General features: G+C 49.1%; 2 protein-coding genes across 2 annotated transcripts; one reads left to right on the top strand and one right to left on the bottom strand.

Moving 5' to 3' along the window:
* Window positions 1–5,979: 5,979 nt before the first annotated feature.
* Window positions 5,980–7,099, top strand: LOC131210613 (LHFPL tetraspan subfamily member 2 protein). Its single transcript, XM_058203888.1, has 2 exons — window positions 5,980–6,226; window positions 6,300–7,099. The coding sequence occupies exons 1-2, from the start codon at window positions 6,039–6,041 to the stop codon at window positions 6,787–6,789; spliced, it is 678 nt and encodes a 225-aa protein (XP_058059871.1). The 5' UTR covers window positions 5,980–6,038; the 3' UTR covers window positions 6,790–7,099.
* Window positions 7,100–7,151: 52 nt separating this feature from the next.
* LOC131209983 (dnaJ homolog subfamily C member 21) lies at window positions 7,152–9,015 on the bottom strand. Its single transcript, XM_058203164.1, has 3 exons — window positions 8,825–9,015; window positions 8,138–8,746; window positions 7,152–8,076 (listed from the first exon to the last, which is right to left on the bottom strand). The coding sequence occupies exons 1-3, from the start codon at window positions 9,013–9,015 to the stop codon at window positions 7,152–7,154; spliced, it is 1,725 nt and encodes a 574-aa protein (XP_058059147.1).
* Window positions 9,016–17,349: the final 8,334 nt, after the last annotated feature.

The following is a 17,349-nucleotide window of genomic DNA, read 5'->3' as shown; positions in this document are numbered from 1 at the left end:
CGGCCCGGGATTCACTGAAGTCACTCGCCGGAGGTGTTGTACCAATCTTCTGCACTTGAGCACGCGCCCCACTCCGGCGGATGCAGTTCGCGTCCGGGGTGGCGGCTAGATCGGCGGGTTTCAGACACTGATACGCTGCGTAGTGTCCCTACAGTGGACGGCCGTGAATGTGGGTTTAGGGAGTTGATGTCCTCAAATGAACTATTCGATATTTGACTCTTCCAAGATTATTTTGGAAAAAAATTAAATAGTCATATCAGAACGAACGAAAATCTATCGAAACGGAGAATGTGTTGAAGGATATTTCCAAAAAGAACTTTTCAAACCATTTCGAAAATTGTAAAATTAAGACTGATGCCATAGATTTAGAATAATAATCAAAGAATGTTTGAGTTATAAGCGAATTCCCGTAGCGAAGCGAAATTTGTCCATAGTAGTAACTTTAATTAAACTGATATACTTAGTTATTATTATTATATTAGGGTTCAAATGGACGTTTTACGCGTATAAACGTATAACGATTAATAGCTGCGGCGCAGACAGATGATCTACGTGTGGCATCCTGCTATGAGGGCTCATGGGGAGAGCCGACGCGAGAGCGCCGAGAGCGGCAGTTGGTATTGGGCTACGAATAAAGACGGACGTGCGGTTGTGAGCACAAGCAAGAACGACGGTATTAGTGGTGAACCCTGGGATATCACACTACGGACTCTAACTCGAATGTAACTAATGAAGTTGCGTAAAGTGTGATCTAACCACGCCCAACATACTGCCACGGCCACCACTGTACAGTGCGGCCAACGCCAGGGTAAATGCAATTTAATCCTTATGCACCCCACTTGCAGGGGTGGCTCTAATTTTTTCCATTTTTTTTCAGTTTCCTTCAACACCGGCACTCGAGTGTCACTTGCTTAACGCGCGCCAAAGTGCTGAAGTTTACGTTACGTGACTTGATCGAACGCGGTCCTGCGACGCCACCGGCAAGGGCGAGGCAAAAGCAAGGACAAACGCGGAACAGCAAACTGCCGGGCGTGGGGTGTGTGAATTCAGCGACCATCGGCCCAGGACCTAGCATCGGCGTATTGATGAGCGTGACAAAGTGGATGCATCCACTTACTAACGACTTCACCCCATTATTTGTCAAGGACTGATCTCCTACCTCTTTCGCTCTCTCTATCTACCTCTCTCGCTCTCTCTCTCTCTTACCGTGTGATTTACTCTCGCCTGATGTGAAAGGCGCTGAAAAGTTTTGCCTTGATTAAAAGTGAATCTCAAGGATTGGCGGGAAAATTGGGAAAAATTTCCCACCTGCTCGCTACTCGCTTTCCCAACCAATATGTTGATCAGCGAGCCCGGCTCCTCAGCCAGGTTGCTCGTTGGGAAGGGTTTTCGGTGAACTTTCAGCCAGTCACAGGGAGAACAAGGGTAGAAAGTCGAAGGTGAAGCAGCTTACGATCCTGTGGCGGTCCGTGCCTTGCAGGGGGCAGGTGAGAACGCCTGCCCAAAGTGCCGAGCACCGAGAGTGGGGCGTGTATAATCCCTTAATTAAATTTGATTGTAATCCTTCCGTAATGTCGCCCTCTTATGCACCGGTTGCATTATTGTTCGGTTGCGTAAACTCAGCACTTTCGGGCCCAGACATCCGGTTCCAAGTGCTGCGAGTGCCGATTACGATCTGGCTTCCCACACCGAAGCTCCGAAGGTGAATCGCTCCGGTTCCGGTCTGTGGCCAGATCTCAGCACGTTCTACGGGTTTGCTGACGTGAGAAGGGCTTAAACGCATTACTGGTTATGATGAAGCTTGAATCAGATGGCTGGATCCTCATACGGTGAAAGAAATTCAGTCTGAATTTAGCGAGCAAAATTGTGTCCATATGTTACATGATCTGAGAATGTTATTTCCAATCCAATTTTGATCCTAATTAAAGCTTGTTCCTTTACATGATGATAAGCTCAATAGTGCCAGATTGCATCGATCTTAAACCGTGTTGCATAGTTTTCTGCATAAGTACATTTATTTATTTTCTTTCCTATAAATCTATTGTAAAAACTAGATCAAGCCATGAAGCAACATGGCCATGAGAGAAGGCAGTAAAAAAGTTTTTCGATCGAATTTTTGATCGCCACCAACGAGTAACGACCACAACCTAGCCCTCCTCGTAGGGCGTTGCGAGCAACAAAGAGGTGGTCCCATTTTAGATATTGCCTCAAAAAAGGAGCCTGCTACACCCAGAAAAAAGAGCAAAACCTGCCAACGGCACACATTTTAATTTCTATTCGATCACCTCGCAACAGCAACAATGCACACAACGCGACAAAAGCAATAATGCACTGGAGCTTCTAGTGCAGGGCCACCACCAATAACCGGGGTGCAGCGATGGCAAAGTTGCCAGTGACGACGGCGAAAGATTATGCCACTGGCGGTGGCCACCCTATAATAAAGTAGTTTCCAATCATCTCAAATTGCTTCCGCTTTTCCCTGAGTGTATGTTCAATGAATTCTTCGTTTTTCTCCTTTTCGGTGGTGGCCAGTTTTTGTTGCCTGGTCAGTGTTCGCCTGATTGGCCGATATGATTGCTTTCCGATCAATGAACGGACGGATCCTTCCAGCGGAGTCTGCCGACAGCCAGCCAGGCGGGCGGCCAGAGCCACTGACCGGGACTTATGCTACGACCGTTCGCCCCAGCCCAGCCGTCCGAGCCACGCTGTCCACGGACGGGGGTCCTTGTCAAACGGAAAAGTTGAAACACTGCGCAGCGCTGGCATGAAACAAAAAACATTGTTCGAATAGAATAACTAGAATAAAAATCCTTTGACAGGATGGGGACAACAGATAGCAGGGGGGGGCAGTACAAAAAAAACGGAAAAGTTCTCTTTTGTGCGCTGCACTTTTTCTTTGTCGCCATCACAAAGGACACCGTTAGCCGACGTGCGTCCCGCTTGTGCTTCGATGATTCAAACATTGCTGCAATTGTGAAGAAATGATCGGGAAAATTTAATCTATTATTGCGCCCGCCCAATCCAGTTACGGGAGGGCATTGCGCCAAAGTCGAAAGATGTCATCGGATGTGGATGTGGTGTCGTCTCAGTGTCCTGTCGCCGGCCAGAAAGCGGGACGCTTGATTTCACCAGTTTTATGAGCTTTGTCTTTCGGCGCTGATGATGTGCTGATAGCTTCACGTCTGGTAAATAAAGTTTCCACAAGTGGCACAAGTTGGCGATTAAGGCGATAGAGAGGGGATTGCAGGGAGAGAAGGACTCTCTTATCAGAACACTAACAACCTTCTAATTGCCGCCATTACTAATTCGCTTCTAATTTATTATTTTGCAGTACATGCTAGAAGTACTGTAAACGAAGAGTGAACCACTTGTCCATCTGTTGGACACACTTGCAACGGCTTAAAGCTATCGCAAAGCCAACCGACGCCAAACAGTGAGAATAGATTTAGGAAACACAAGCACAATAGATTTAGGAAACACATTTTGTGCATAGCCCTCAAGCACAAAAATATACTAAAGCCTTCCAAACCGTGGTGCAATTTTATAGTAGAGGTATTTCCAATATTTCATGCAGACTATGTACGTAACAGGCATACAAATCATTGTAAAACACAAAGCGAATCAAAATAAACAAATGTTCTTTGATTTTTACTAAAATATTTGCTCCGAGTAAACGATAAAAAATAGTTCATCGCTGGGGGAACCGCAAAACCACATTTGCCACGTGACGTATCAAGGAGAAACAATGGTTCGACAGCACCAAATGGCCACCATAAACCGGCCCACTCTGAAATGTGCCACCGAAAATAAAAAACAGCTAACGTCAGTAATTTATTGAACAAATTTTTGATGGCGTTTACTTTTCGTTCCGTCAATTATCAAAAACCAAAGAGAGAGAGAGGGAAAACTATGCCCCATTACAATGCTGTAAATACGCTCCCTCGGGTAGATAGTTTTCCGTTCCGTGCGGAAAGCGCGCCCCATTTTCCGCCGTTCCGAGCGCTGGGCGGTCGATGAAAAAGTATCGCGGAAAAGTTGGACCCAGCGAGGCGAAAGCAATTGCGAAGCGTGAAGGGCGCACGTTGTTGTTTCAAGCGCGGGGCCGCGCGGCCATTATCATGTTTTGTTGTTCGTCGCGTTCGTTCGACCCGGGCGGACTATCCAATAATCTTGCCGCCAGTTTTTGCCGTACCATTCATAATTTCCCGCCCTACGCCAGCGGAAAAACTAGTATTTCGCAAATAAACATGTTTACTGTGTGAAAACTTTGCCCGATTTTCGCCTCTCTCTCTCTTTCTATGTTTCTCTCTCTCTCATCCGAGTGTGGAGCCCATGGCTCCAAAGTTGCCGAGTTCCGGATCCTAATCTGTGCTGTGCTATTGCTTTTTCCCGGCTTTGACTGTTTGCTTGGGCGAGTGTCCGTTATTTTGCTGATTGTTTCCGTTGACTTTCCACATTCGAACTGTGTGTGGGTGTGTGTGTGTGCGTGCTATCTGCCGCCGACCGGTTTTCCAATTCCTTCGGAGCTTTTAGAGTGCGAGTGCTCGCAAGCTAGGCAGGATTGTCCTTCTACACGGCCGGGCAAAGCATCGTCTTATCGCACGTTTTCCTAGGCCCGAAGGCGACTCCCACTTAGCGCACGTACACGGCCCTTCCGCACACACCCACACGCACACATACGGCAAATATTGGCTGCCGCTTGCGATGAGTGCGCGCCCTGCGGTCCCACAATCAAAGGACAGTCGCCGCGCTGTCGTTGGCGTCGTGGAGAAGAAACAATTTTCCGAACACGGCCACAGCGGCGTACATATGGTCTCGTAAATTATGATATACCCGAATCGAACTTCTGCCAATACATTGCGCGCTATCGGATCTGGGCTTCGCAGTTTTCCGGGCATGGCTACCGCTTCCTTTAGTTGTCGGGGCCGCTGTGGGCGAGTAAATCCACAAAACATTAATTTCTGTCACCCGCTGCCGATGGTTGGTGCAAAGTTTTCCACCAGGTCCTCCGACGCGCTCTCCAGCGGAGCGTTGGAGTGCGTAGTATACTGCTGCCGTATCGGCGGTACATTCGCGTTCGACGCGTGCGGAAACAAGGACAACACACAACGTGCGATAAGTTGTCTTTCGGTGCCTCAGCTTTAGTTTTTCGTTTTCTCGATCACGAACAAAATTTCCGAGAATCCGTTCTCGAGAAATTGGACGCGCCCGCAAGATCGCAAATGGTTCACCGATGCCGAAGGCCGATGTGTGCCGTTTTCACGATATCCACTCGAAGCACATTTTAACACGGCAAATGGCTACATTATTTGAATGAGCAGCAACATAAACAAGTATCATTCAAATAATACAGTAATTTTAAGGATCAACGTAGCGAGGAATAGAGGAGCAAATTATTCGTAGGGAAATTGTAAATCTTTTTCACAAATCTACGGACTGCAAAGTCTACGAGTCTGCAAAGCAAACTTTTTTTGCGTGAATGATAATGGACAGATGGTTAATTTAATTATTCAAACATCACTCAATATTCAAACACAATATTCAAACATCATTCAATATTTCGTGCTTTAGTTCAGTTGATCGCCACCGTCATTTTGGCGCTGGTGGCACTGATCGTGGGGCGGAAAGAGGCTGTCTCGCATATTGCGGGGCCAGACGAAGCGTAACTTAATATTTTGGCATTACATATTGTTTGTTTACAAACAGAGCATAATATAAGTTCTTATTTGCTGGTATAGCAACAAAAATAGGAAAAAGATATTCAGAAATCAATTTATTTCTCTTCTATTTCTATTTTCTCGGACCAAAAACACGAACGGAAACACGTTTGACATTTCGCTTTTATATTTTTGCTGTCACACGAAGCGTAAGCGATTTGACATTACAAATTAATTTTACGCTAGTTCTTACGCTTCGTGTGGCCTCCCAGATAAACAAGTTCGATCACGTTCGGCGCAGAACCGCTTTTTCGGCGTAGCTCTCCTCGGAATCGTCCGGTTGTTAGTGCGTTCATATTTCTGGCAATTACTTTTCGAACAATGTGTGGCAAATTGCTTATTACGGCACGTGGCGTCACCTGGTTTCTGACCACTGTCTTAGCCTGCATGACCCTGCTGGCTGCGATCGTGCTACCGACATGGCTCATCGGACCGGAACTAATCCCGATCGAGAACGGCGACGGCAACTTCACCATCTACCGGCAACCATCGGTGGGAATCTACAACAGGTACGTAAAATCACGGAACGTTCTACTACTGCGTTCCCCCTGTTGAGCCTTTTCGATTAATCTGTTTCCGCAGATGCAAGCGGATGGGCGGCGGCGAGTACAACTGCGGCAACTTTGATCTGTACGGGTTGGCCACGGATCCGAGCATTTTTCCCGTGCCCTGGAAATTCACCATGACGCTGATGTGCGTGGGAACGATCCTGCTCGCCATGACGCTCGTTTGCACGCTCACGACTTGCTTCCGGGTCCACACGTTCTGTGGCCGCAGTGTGTACAAGCTTATCGGCATCTTTCAAGGTGTGGCTGCCATGATGGTGCTGTGCGGATTTATCATCTATCCGCTGGGGTGGTCCGAACCGCGCGTGAAATCCCTCTGCGGCCTGGACGCCGAGGCGTACTATCCGTCAGACTGCAATCTCGGAGAGGCTTTGTACCTTGGAGCCACCGGCGTTATGCTCGCTTTCTTCAGTGCCATTGGGAGCGCCAGAGCAGAATCGGCGTACTACAGTGTCAAGGCCCAGCAGCGCATGGAAGAGGGACAGGTGCTCGTGTGTGTGCCTTAACCTGGCCAGCGGAAGACGACCATACTCAGCATGAGAATCTCAACAAGGAGTTGAACTTTATTTAGATCTTTCACTACATCTCATTTGTGGCAACTGTACTAATTAGCTGTTAAGCAAATATGGATCTGGTCTTACGTGGCGCGGTTTTGGGTAAGGTTGAAATTGGATCCCCAGCGAAGAATTCTTTCCAGTGCCAGTAAGCAATTACTAAACATTCGCATTTACTCGTGTAGCATTAAATGACACCGGGAAGTGGCCAATTTTTCGCCACTTCCCGCCCTTTCTTTCGAATAAACTGAACTTTTTCATGTCTGCGTAACTAAATCAAACCACTTTATTGCTTCCCGTGTTCTGATATGTGTTCACTTGCCTCTCCGCTTGCCTTTCGTGCCACCTCCGGTGGCAGTCGCTGCAGCTTTCGCCGATTTCAGCTTGTCGATGTACACGCTGTGACCAGTCTTTTTGAGGTGTTCGAAAAGTTTGTTCTTCGAGGGAAACCTTACGTTACAGGTGACGCACGAGTGTTCGGTGGATGAAGTGTCTCCTTCATCGTCCGAATGTTGGCCTCCATTCGCTTTGGAACTGGCTACCTCGACCGGCGGTTCTTCCGACTCTTTCGGTGGTGCAACAGTTTTGCTCTTCTGCGCACCGGAATCGGTTTTCGGTTTCGCTTTCCCTTTCTTTGACTTTTTATTGCCACTGTTGGCAGTCCAGTTCGTATCATCATCGCTGCCATCCAGAGCGCCTGCGCCGGCCTTCTTTCCCAATCGCAAGCCTGCCAAATCGGGTTCCTCCCTGGTGTCGTCATCTTTCACTCGCTCGTCATCGGACGATTTTATCACAGAAGTATGGTTGAGAACTTTCTTTTTGCCTTTGTTTTTCTTCGACTTCACTTTTACCTCTTGGGCCGGCTCCGGTCCTAGCGCTTCCTCGTCGCTAGTAGCAAGGACCTCGGAGTGTTGCGTGTCTTCGTCGATATTTTCCTGTTGTTTCACTTCCTCCGAAAGGCCATTGTCCAGTGCCGATTCCTCGCGCATCTCCTGGCGCAACAATTCAACGTTTTGTCGATGCTTACGGGAAGATTCATGGTTTTCGTACGACTTGCGGTTCGTGAACATTTTGTCGCACGCCACACAGTAGAGATCGTCGACGTAGAAGCTTTCGTCACCGTTTTCGTCCTGACCCACGCTGAGGCCGGCCATCGCCTCGCCGAGTCCGTTCGTAGCGCCATCGCACTCAGGGTTGCTGTCCTCTTCGGATGAATCGGCATAAGATGCTTCCAGTTTCCTGTGGAAAAGTGACAACTTGTGATACATGTTTCGAGTCGACTCACAAGGTGACACCTTACCGTAACTGTTCCTCGTACGCCTCGTTGAAATGGTTCGACGAGTTCCGTTCGATCTCCTGCTGGTGGCGCCGTATCTGCTCCAGTCGGTTCTGTTGCGATTTTAGCCGATTTTGGGTAGCTCTTTCCTCAAGCAGCTTCTTGTAGGCCAGTACCCGTCGATCGCGCTTCTTCACGAACAGCACCAGGCTTCGGATTTCCTCGTTACGCTCCTTCCGTGCCTTCTGTTGCACTTTCTTATTCTCCTTTTCGATAGCCTTCAGCACCCGTCGGTCGCGTATCTCGGCCACGTTGTGCGGATTCAGCCAGGCGTAACTTTTCTTCGTGCAGAAACCTTCCCAGTGACCGTAAAACTGTCGCACGACACTGTCGTAGTCCGATTGCGAGTCGCCAAACTTGGGGATCGCTTCGAACTCTTCCTCGGTTTCGAGAAACTCTACCTCCTCGGTGGCAAGCTTGTGAAAAACCTCGCCGTACACCGCGTAGAAGCCCCCGGGATCGTCACCGTACCCCTTGTAGCACGAGGTAGTAAAGTACGCGAAAACGTCCAGCGAGTTATCCTCGTAGTCGGTGTGCCCTCCGCGCAGGATCTGTTCCCGGTGGTTGTCGTACCTGCGAGTTCACGGAAAAAGCAAAGTCCACCATCAATTCATCCGTTTTCACCAACCACTCGGCACCAAAGGAACTGACCAGGTTCGCTCATGCATGTCCGAGAGCACATCGTACGCGGCCTGCACGCGCAAAAACTGCTGGTTCGCTTCCTCCGGATTGTCCAGATTTTTGTCCGGATGCCAGCGGAGGGCCAGCTTCCGGTAGGATTTCTTAATTTCATCATCGTTCGCGGTACGGGGCACCCCAAGCACTTCGTAGTGACACTTCATTGCACACGTAAACGGGGTCAGCAATCTGTAAAGTTTCGTCAGAAAGGCATGCGTGCCAAAAGAAATTTCACGAACGCGTTTCGCCAATGTTTTCACGAACGCGCCTGACTTGACATTACGAACATCAACAAAGCGCTGTCACGCGGGAACTTTGCTACGGTAGAACAGTGTATGACAGATGGCTATAGTACGTATAACGGTCCCGTTTTCTATGGGGCAGGAAGGACAAAGCGATTGCACGTGTTGGGGTAGTCTTTCGTTGCTGCTCATACAATAATTAAAAAAGGACCATTCCGTTCATTTCATTTGGTAGTTGGTTAATATTCCACCAACTTACCCGGTTTTCGTCAAATTACAAAAGTCTACCAAAGATTAACCTGCCTTAATTTCACAATCGTTCTCAACGTGGAGAGTGACGTCGGTACTAAAAACCATATAAAGCTCAAGCAATAGCAAAAACACTACAATACTTGACGAATGTTATACTATCGGCCATCCAATATGTACCAGCATGGCGTGGTTTTCATCTTGTTGCACTAAAAACCCGTGTTGCCTTACATTTACGAGCAGTCTGCACTACTCGCATTCCGTTTTATCACCCAATGCACGCATCTCGCCGCCCATTTCGGTTTGATGTGATTATGATGCGCTGCTGGTGAGGTGGCCATCCTCAATGTTCATCTTTTTAAAGCGATCATAAAACACTCGAGGCTCGAGGTGGTCTTGGTAACGGACGAACTGGGGCCAAGTTCGAAACAAACAGACCCGCGCTGAGACCAGCGTCACTGAAGCTGGGCCCTCGAGGACACTCTCCGAGGCGAAGCGTGATCCTATTTCAAACACATCGTCTACCCCTTTCAACAATCGCCCATCTTCATAATGCACCACCGTCTGACGAGGGACCAGACGAGTATTTTGGAACTATAGAATCGAGTGCAGATTCGTGACTCTTTGAATACAATTTCCCGGTCGGGAGTTCGATACTGTGCGCTCTCGTCCCCGGGAAAGCAAAAGCGTTTGTTTTTTTGCGATCTTCCGGCCTTTCTCGGATTCCCGGTCGTCGTTGCACTTTCGGCTCGGTCCTCGGGGCTGCAGCATTTCTATGCGATTTTCTTTGGCTCGTTAAGCGCCGTGCCCGGTTTCGCATAAAGTATGTCGTCGGATTCTTTTTTCTTTTTTTTTTTTTGGTTGGTGACCACCTTCAGTGGCGGTAGTGCGGCATTTTGCAACATAGCGCTGCGACTTCCGCAATCGGGTCCTCACGTTCTCCACGCCCGAACATGAATGAAGCAGAGGTCCTGGAGATATGGTTCAAAATATGATGGCGTTCGGGCCACTGCTGGCAGACATTTTCGCCCTTGGCTCCCGAGCCGTGTGATGCGATTCATTAGTTGATCTACGATGGCGCTTTGATGTACAGCAATGAGATAGCAATCGGGGCCAAAAGCGAAGAAACGGTGGAGTAGCTTCTTGAGGCAGCGCTTCGGGGCTTTTTTTCACCTACTCGACCGTTGGCGTAGCTGCATTGAGTCGCATGGTTTGGCTGCACACATGTTCTCAGCGGGTCCGCAGAGGATTGGAAATGCATCGAACAGATCTAATAATGTATCATGCAACCTACTTTGGGAGTTACTTTTTCGGGGAATCCTTTTCATGGTGCCGTATAGCCCTTTTACCCCGAATTCTGATTCTTAATGTGAATTGAGACGGACAGGGGCCCCTTTCGCCCTAATGGATACAGGATTCAGGTTATCAGGTTTCATGTTTCGCTCCGTATCAATACTCCTTCTCAGTTCGTTTCTGGCTCAATAATGATGATTGAAAACAGAAGGAAAGTTATGCAACTTCAATCTCGTTTATTGGTCGCCAATTAGTGGAGCGAAAGTCAAGATGGGCAGGTTTTAGTATTTCAGCAGCACGCGAAGCATAAAGTGATGTAATCGAACCCAGTTTTATATCTCCACTGCCACTTCTCAGCGCCACCCGGGGCCAGGTCAATCGCAAGGAAGATCCTCCAGGTGAGTGCGGCGGGTAGATTTATGGTGACATTTTCTCAATTCGAATCTGGTGCATCATCTGCGGCCAGTGCCACACACAAAACCTCCTAAATAAAGTTACGACGCTGCAGATCATTAGGAGACACGGTTCGCCCGACTATATGTGTGCGCACCGTAACCTTTCGCCAGTTCCGATTTCCACACCACAATCGGGGGTGAATTTTTATGTAGCTCTTTGTGCACCACGGAAGCTCTGTCCGAATTACGGCGAGAAAGGATACGGCGGCCCTGGGAGGGTAGCCATTAAAAACAACCACCCAAATCGTAGATCAGCAATGGTATGCCCATGTTCGGTCGGAACAACAACATACCTCCACACTACGCACCACGTGTTCCGGTGGTGCGGGGACTCTTGGCCCCACATTGTGACGTGGCGTTTTCTTCCACCTTTTTTGGGAGGGAAATAAATTTGGTTCGAAATACCTTCTACTGGACGGAGATCGTCAGGTACTCCCACCCGGCCCGGCCTCGAATGTGGCCATAAAACAAAGTTCTACGAACGGAGTTCTGGTTCAGGTTCGCTTTTTTCTTATCTTTTTGCGCCATTCTTATGTGAGTTCAGTTCTAGCCGGCGAGGGCGAAAGCGATTGGCCTTGATTGAAGGAATCTGTTTAGTCAGCGGCCCTTTTCGGGCGGGTCGTGGATTTGCGTCCTCCGCGGCAGGGCGGTATAAATTCAGTCATCAAACCATTGATGGGACGGTAAGAAATAGTGAGCCATTTGCTGGTTTATGGGTGCATTTTATCTAAAAATCGATAGGCCACCTAAAGGTAAGGTGGATCCGGGGCGCATGTGCTACTCTAAACATGTCCCGCGCCTCGTAACCTATCCGAAGAGCAGTTGTTCCCCGTGGCCAGAAGGTGGCCATGTTTCCAGGTCCGTGCATGAAATCGTGAAGATGCGGTTTATGGCAATTTGTTGGCATTTCGTGCTAATGTTGAAAAAAAAACATGCGGCCACGTTACGATCCCTTCACAAACTCATTAAAATATGTTTCCATTTTAGTATCTTTGCCATCGAAACAATTGTCAAGTACCAGCCAGGGCGACCGCTTACCGCCAGAAGCATCGTGTGTTAAATCGTTTTTAAGGGAAACAGCATCACCTCCGGGTATTCATCATCCGCAGCATGGCGCCGAGTGTTTACCACTTCGCACCTGAAGATTGTTGGGCTGTTGCTCGGGATGGTTCGGGACCAGGCAGGCTCCAAACTCCGGTGCCGGTGCAGAGGGCAATATTTTCTAATGTCCCAACCGCGCCACGCTTGTTGAGGTCTTCCTTTTTGGGGCGATGGAGAGGATCCATTTTTCATATGTAAATCACATGGTCTATTTTTCGTCTGCCGATATAAAGTGGTTCCTGTCACCTCGCTCTCTTTCCCTCTCTCTCTCTCTCGTTCTTCCTCTCGGTCTGGCTCTCTTATCGCACCGCACTTGTCGACATTATCACCGGCCTCGCCTGTGGGTGGGTGTACCATTTTTTCATCCCGGGAACGATCCATCTTTGCGAAAACGGAAAGACGCTCACCGGACCGGGCTTCTCCGGGCAGGGGGTTCACCGGGCGACGAAATATGCTCAAAATTACCTCTCAACATGATTGACACGAGTGTCGTCGGCTCGGGAAGATTCGGTGGAAAGCGTGCGGAGGCGAGGAGGAAGCGCAGCCCACACGAAAACGCCCCACCCGGCCGGGTGGCCCAACAAACGATGGGCCTTTTCCGTGCCCGGCACCGGCAGACGCTGGAATTGAATTTACAGGCTTCAATGAGGAATTTATCATCACCGGACGCGCTCGCGGAACGAACGCGAAAGGACGTGCGGCTCGTTAGGGCGCCACGATTAACTGGTGAGGCGTGAGGCCCTAGGCACGGACCACGGGGCAGTGGGTTCAAAGAAAAATCGCCCCTTCGACGGTAAGTGCGAAAAAATGGGGCCACATCAGTTCGCTGCCGGGGTGGAAGGCTGCCGAAGAGTGTGGAGAGTTATCGGTGGAGCCAGGGACCTTCTAATCAGTGATTGCGTACCGGAGTCCTTTGAGTTGATTACGCGGCGGCGAAGCTGGCACAAAGCCGTGGCAGGAATAACCGTCGACTAGCAATAGCCTAAAAGTAAGCATAAGTTTTGCTGAGTAGAGCCAGTTTTAATTTTGCTCATATTTCAAATACATTTTGTAATTATAATCATTACGTGAGTGCTGTCCCATTTTGTTACATCTAAAATGTAGAAAGGGCCCGAAAGGCTTACGGTAGTGACCGTACCTAGTAAGTACTTTGCACTTTAATGCAAGGAAGAGTGAGGATGGAATACGGTTTGCAATGCTTCTTGTTAGTTCTCTTGTTGTTCAGTGTTATCGCCATTAATTAATCAAGATGCAGTACCAACATGGGACAAGTTGAGTTAAGCTGTTCTATAGGGTGTATGTTATAAGGACACGTTGATTTGAATGTAAACCATTGCGTCCTGATACCTGATTCATGGCAGTTGATTTGTGGCATCGCTTGCATACCTCACATGGCTTCTCTCGTATGCTCTCCCATGGAAAGTTCAACCGACAAAATGGCTTCAATGCAGAGATTAAAGCTTCAATAAACAACAGGCATTGTTTGTGTCCCGCACAGGTTCTACCATCAATTGAAACTAACGAACGGTGGTGATGGCATAAGTCGATTGGTCAACATCAACAAACATGTTTAACAGTCCCTGAGCAGTATCTGAGCTTTAAGAGCCTTTGAAAAGCAGTGCAAGTTAATGAAAAATTGCTCCAAAATCATTTCATCTTTGAAAAACGCACATTCAGGACGGATATCCGACCTCAATGGGCTATAAACGGAGTTGCATATGGTCCTCGTTCGAAGGGAGTGCTTCGAATCTCCGATAGTTCGTGTAGCAGAGAGACAGTGGCACAGTTTGCTTCCGCATATTTTTACATCCCGAGCTTGGTGAGCCATGGGCGTAAAACTCAGGACCAAACTGAGAGACTGGGGCCTATTTTCACTGTAATAACACAGCTAGCCAAACAGGGGCAGCCTTCAAAGTGACACGATAACGTTGCGAAGCACCGTCGCTCATGAAGCCAAAAAAGATGATGAGCCGAGATGGAAACGATACTCCTATCGCATCGGTTCGTACGGCACGCTACTAAAAACTTTCTTCCGGTATCAGTTTATGTAAGAGAGAGAGAGACAGAGAGAGAGAGAGGGCGAGAGAGAAAAGTTCATATCGGGCTCGGAAACCGCCCGGAACTTCCATTGTTTCTACCGGCCTAAGCCACCATAAACCGGCGCGAGGAACGTACAAAAAACATACCCACGACGGATTCCCCAAACACGGTCACATGTTAAACGGCACGAGAAAGTCCACGTAGATGGCGCGCGTCCCGGATGTATGGGGAAAATCTTTGCACAAGGAATAAATTGAAACAAAACAGGTTGGCCCGACCACCCGCTTCTCCGCCCGGACCACGGGAGATAGATTAACCGGAAATTGTCGCGCCCCGGTACAGGCCTAGCGAAACCCACGCTAACAACCGATTTCCCATTTTCCATCCGGATGTTGGTTTTTGGGCTCACGGGGACATCATTGCGTTGGGGCAGGCTTGGCAGGCCCATTCCATCCGTCCCGGTACCGAAGATTAGTGACGGAGTGTTAAAATGGGGTGCTGGAAGCCTTCATGCGCTCTTATTGGGATTTAAAAAAAGAATTTATTTTCTTTGCAAAATGTTGTAAAAGTTCATTTACCCTTCTGAACCGTAGTGGGGATTAATGTAGAGCATAAGACATTATCGGATTGAATTGAATATTCATAGGTTCCATCATTTCTCGGGATCCATCATCGCTGATCGAAAGGAGTAACTAAATCTCACAAATGTTTCAACTACATTCCGCCTCGGGTCGTACGTTCACACCAGACGCTCTCGGTATACCGGATATACCTTTACAAATGATTTTTACGCCCCTCGGACTAAGCGGATGATTTATGCCGGATGTTGCACCGGCTGCAGCATCGGGCTGTGTTGCCCCGAAAACCGCATTGTTAGAGCAATATAATTGATGCTTAGACGCAGCTTATCCGGTAAATCCGGAAAAAAGGCCCTGGCCAATTTGTTGCACGGCACCGGGCACGGTAATGTCCCTACGAAACCACACATCCCACGGCCAAACGCACGAACGGTCCCGAGGAACGCTTTGGGCGGTGTGCAAGAAAGAACGATGAACGATTGTCGGCCATCATCGGGCCAGCCAGCCGGTCGGAGGCTTAATTTGAACAAATTTGAGCCAATTTGCACCTACCGACCCGGCCAACGCCACCGTCGGTTGCCGGGGAATCAACATGCAACAACCCGCAAACTGTTGCCTGACTGCCCGCCCTGTGGAAGCATTCTCCGTGTGCCCGAATCCCGTGGTTTCCGGGTTGGAAATAGTTTTACAAAAAATATGCTCTCCCACATGCTCCCTGCCAGTGGGCAGTGGCAGCGTAAATAGAAAAAGGCTAGGCAACCGCACCCGAACGCAACCGAGGACCCAGTTTAGATGGAGCGCGCATTCTTCTGCAGCTGGTGCATCGAGTGGTGATTGTTTGTGCCCTGGCCGTTGGCTGCATATGCCTTAATCCTTGTGTGGAGTTTATTTAGCTCTCCGTTTTTTCATGGCAACACATTGCTCCATACACACGTGTCGAATGGGTTTGGCTTTGGAGAAACCACGGAAACAGCACGGCCGGGTCGAGTCCGGTGCGAGGAACTTTAATTGAACAGCCCAACAACTTGTGAGGGCAGAGCTGTGATTTTGATCTGACTCTGAGAGCAGCATGCAGGGGATAGTTGTAAGCCCTTCTGCGTTGATGGTTTAGACCAGTGGAAGACTCGTCTAGGGGGCCAGCTCCGGACAAACTTTTCACCCAGCCCTTAGACTGCACATAATTCCAGATGCTACGGGGGCTCTTGAGCAGACCGTGGGACCAAACAGTACATTATCATTACAACTCGTAAGCTGTACAGGCTGTTAAGTCGTTGCACAATGACTACTGATAGCTTGTGTGTTTTTGGGGTGGAATTTTCTTGGCGTCAACATTATGTGCCAAGCGCACAAAGCATGGTTTAGAATAAAGTTTTGCAGTTACTAAAATTGAGGAACACGAGTGGTTTATTTCCACATGCTAAAGATATTAAATAAAATGCTTTGAAGGTGGTGATAAAATAATGCATCGCTTTGAAAGTGGTCCATCTTACAAAGGATAATGCTCCTCGAAATGGTGCACCTCACCATTCTGTAATCCTCTGAAATATTTTCCTGACAGCCGAACCACCCAACGTCGCTATCTGATGAAAGACGCGCATCGGAATTCTGCCGGCCCATCCCGGAATGTCTCCGTGCGCCAAAAACGAACGTCGTCCAAATGAACAGGATCGAGTGATGCGTTTGGCATCTGCAATGCTGCTCACCTCGCCCGACCACACACCGGAAGCTTCACCTTCCGACCGGAAGCTTCAATCAAAGCCCATCGATATCCACGGCTCGGGCTGAACCCATCCCGGAGCTCCCGGAATGCGCTTATCTCGGTGGTGGCTCAGCTACCCGGTACTTGGTGGGCCTTGCCTCACCCGTTCAATTATGGGCTACACGCGTTTTTCTCGACTTTTGAATTCCTCGGCTGCGCCAGGACTGTGCGAACATCCATTCGGCCCACGCTCCGTTAAACTTCGGAATGCTCCTAACTAGACCCCAGAGTACGCAGACTGACGGACCGGAGCGGACCGTCAGTTGCAGAACGGAAACCCTTTGAGACCGACCGGCGCGACGGGGAAAGGCGTAAGAGCATCCCACCAGCCCACCCGGTGGCTTACATTCTTCGGCTTTCGGCTTCGGTCCTCCCGGAATGTGGCGTTATTGACACGTTTTAAGATTGAAAATTCCGTTCGCACGTTTTAACCGATGACGTGAACCGGTGTCGTGCCGAGGACAGTCCGTCCGACGGGACGGTGCGAGTGTTTGGAGTACTGGTTTTTTTTCCTCCCCAGCCCCACTGGTGGACGACGGTGTGGACCAGCTTCCGTCTTGCAAGCAACGGAAAATGTGTCACCTCTACTCTCGGACGTGGATGACTCTTCTAGACGCACCCGAGCGACACTTTGTCAACTGTCCAGGACCAGGCAGGACGGTTCCGGGCGGCTAGAAGAGCAAACAGACAGACCCCGTGGCAGCTCCGTGACAGGTTTGCTTCACGGGTACGTGCGTCGAAAAGCCGTCTCGACTGGGAATGTTTGGACCTTTCTCAGGAA

The sequence above is a fragment of the Anopheles bellator genome, chromosome 2 (assembly GCF_943735745.2).
Source record: "Anopheles bellator chromosome 2, idAnoBellAS_SP24_06.2, whole genome shotgun sequence".
NCBI lineage: Eukaryota > Metazoa > Arthropoda > Insecta > Diptera > Culicidae > Anopheles > Anopheles bellator.
The sequence above is the reverse complement of the archived record's forward strand: the minus strand, read 5'-3'. Positions and strand labels throughout refer to the sequence as shown.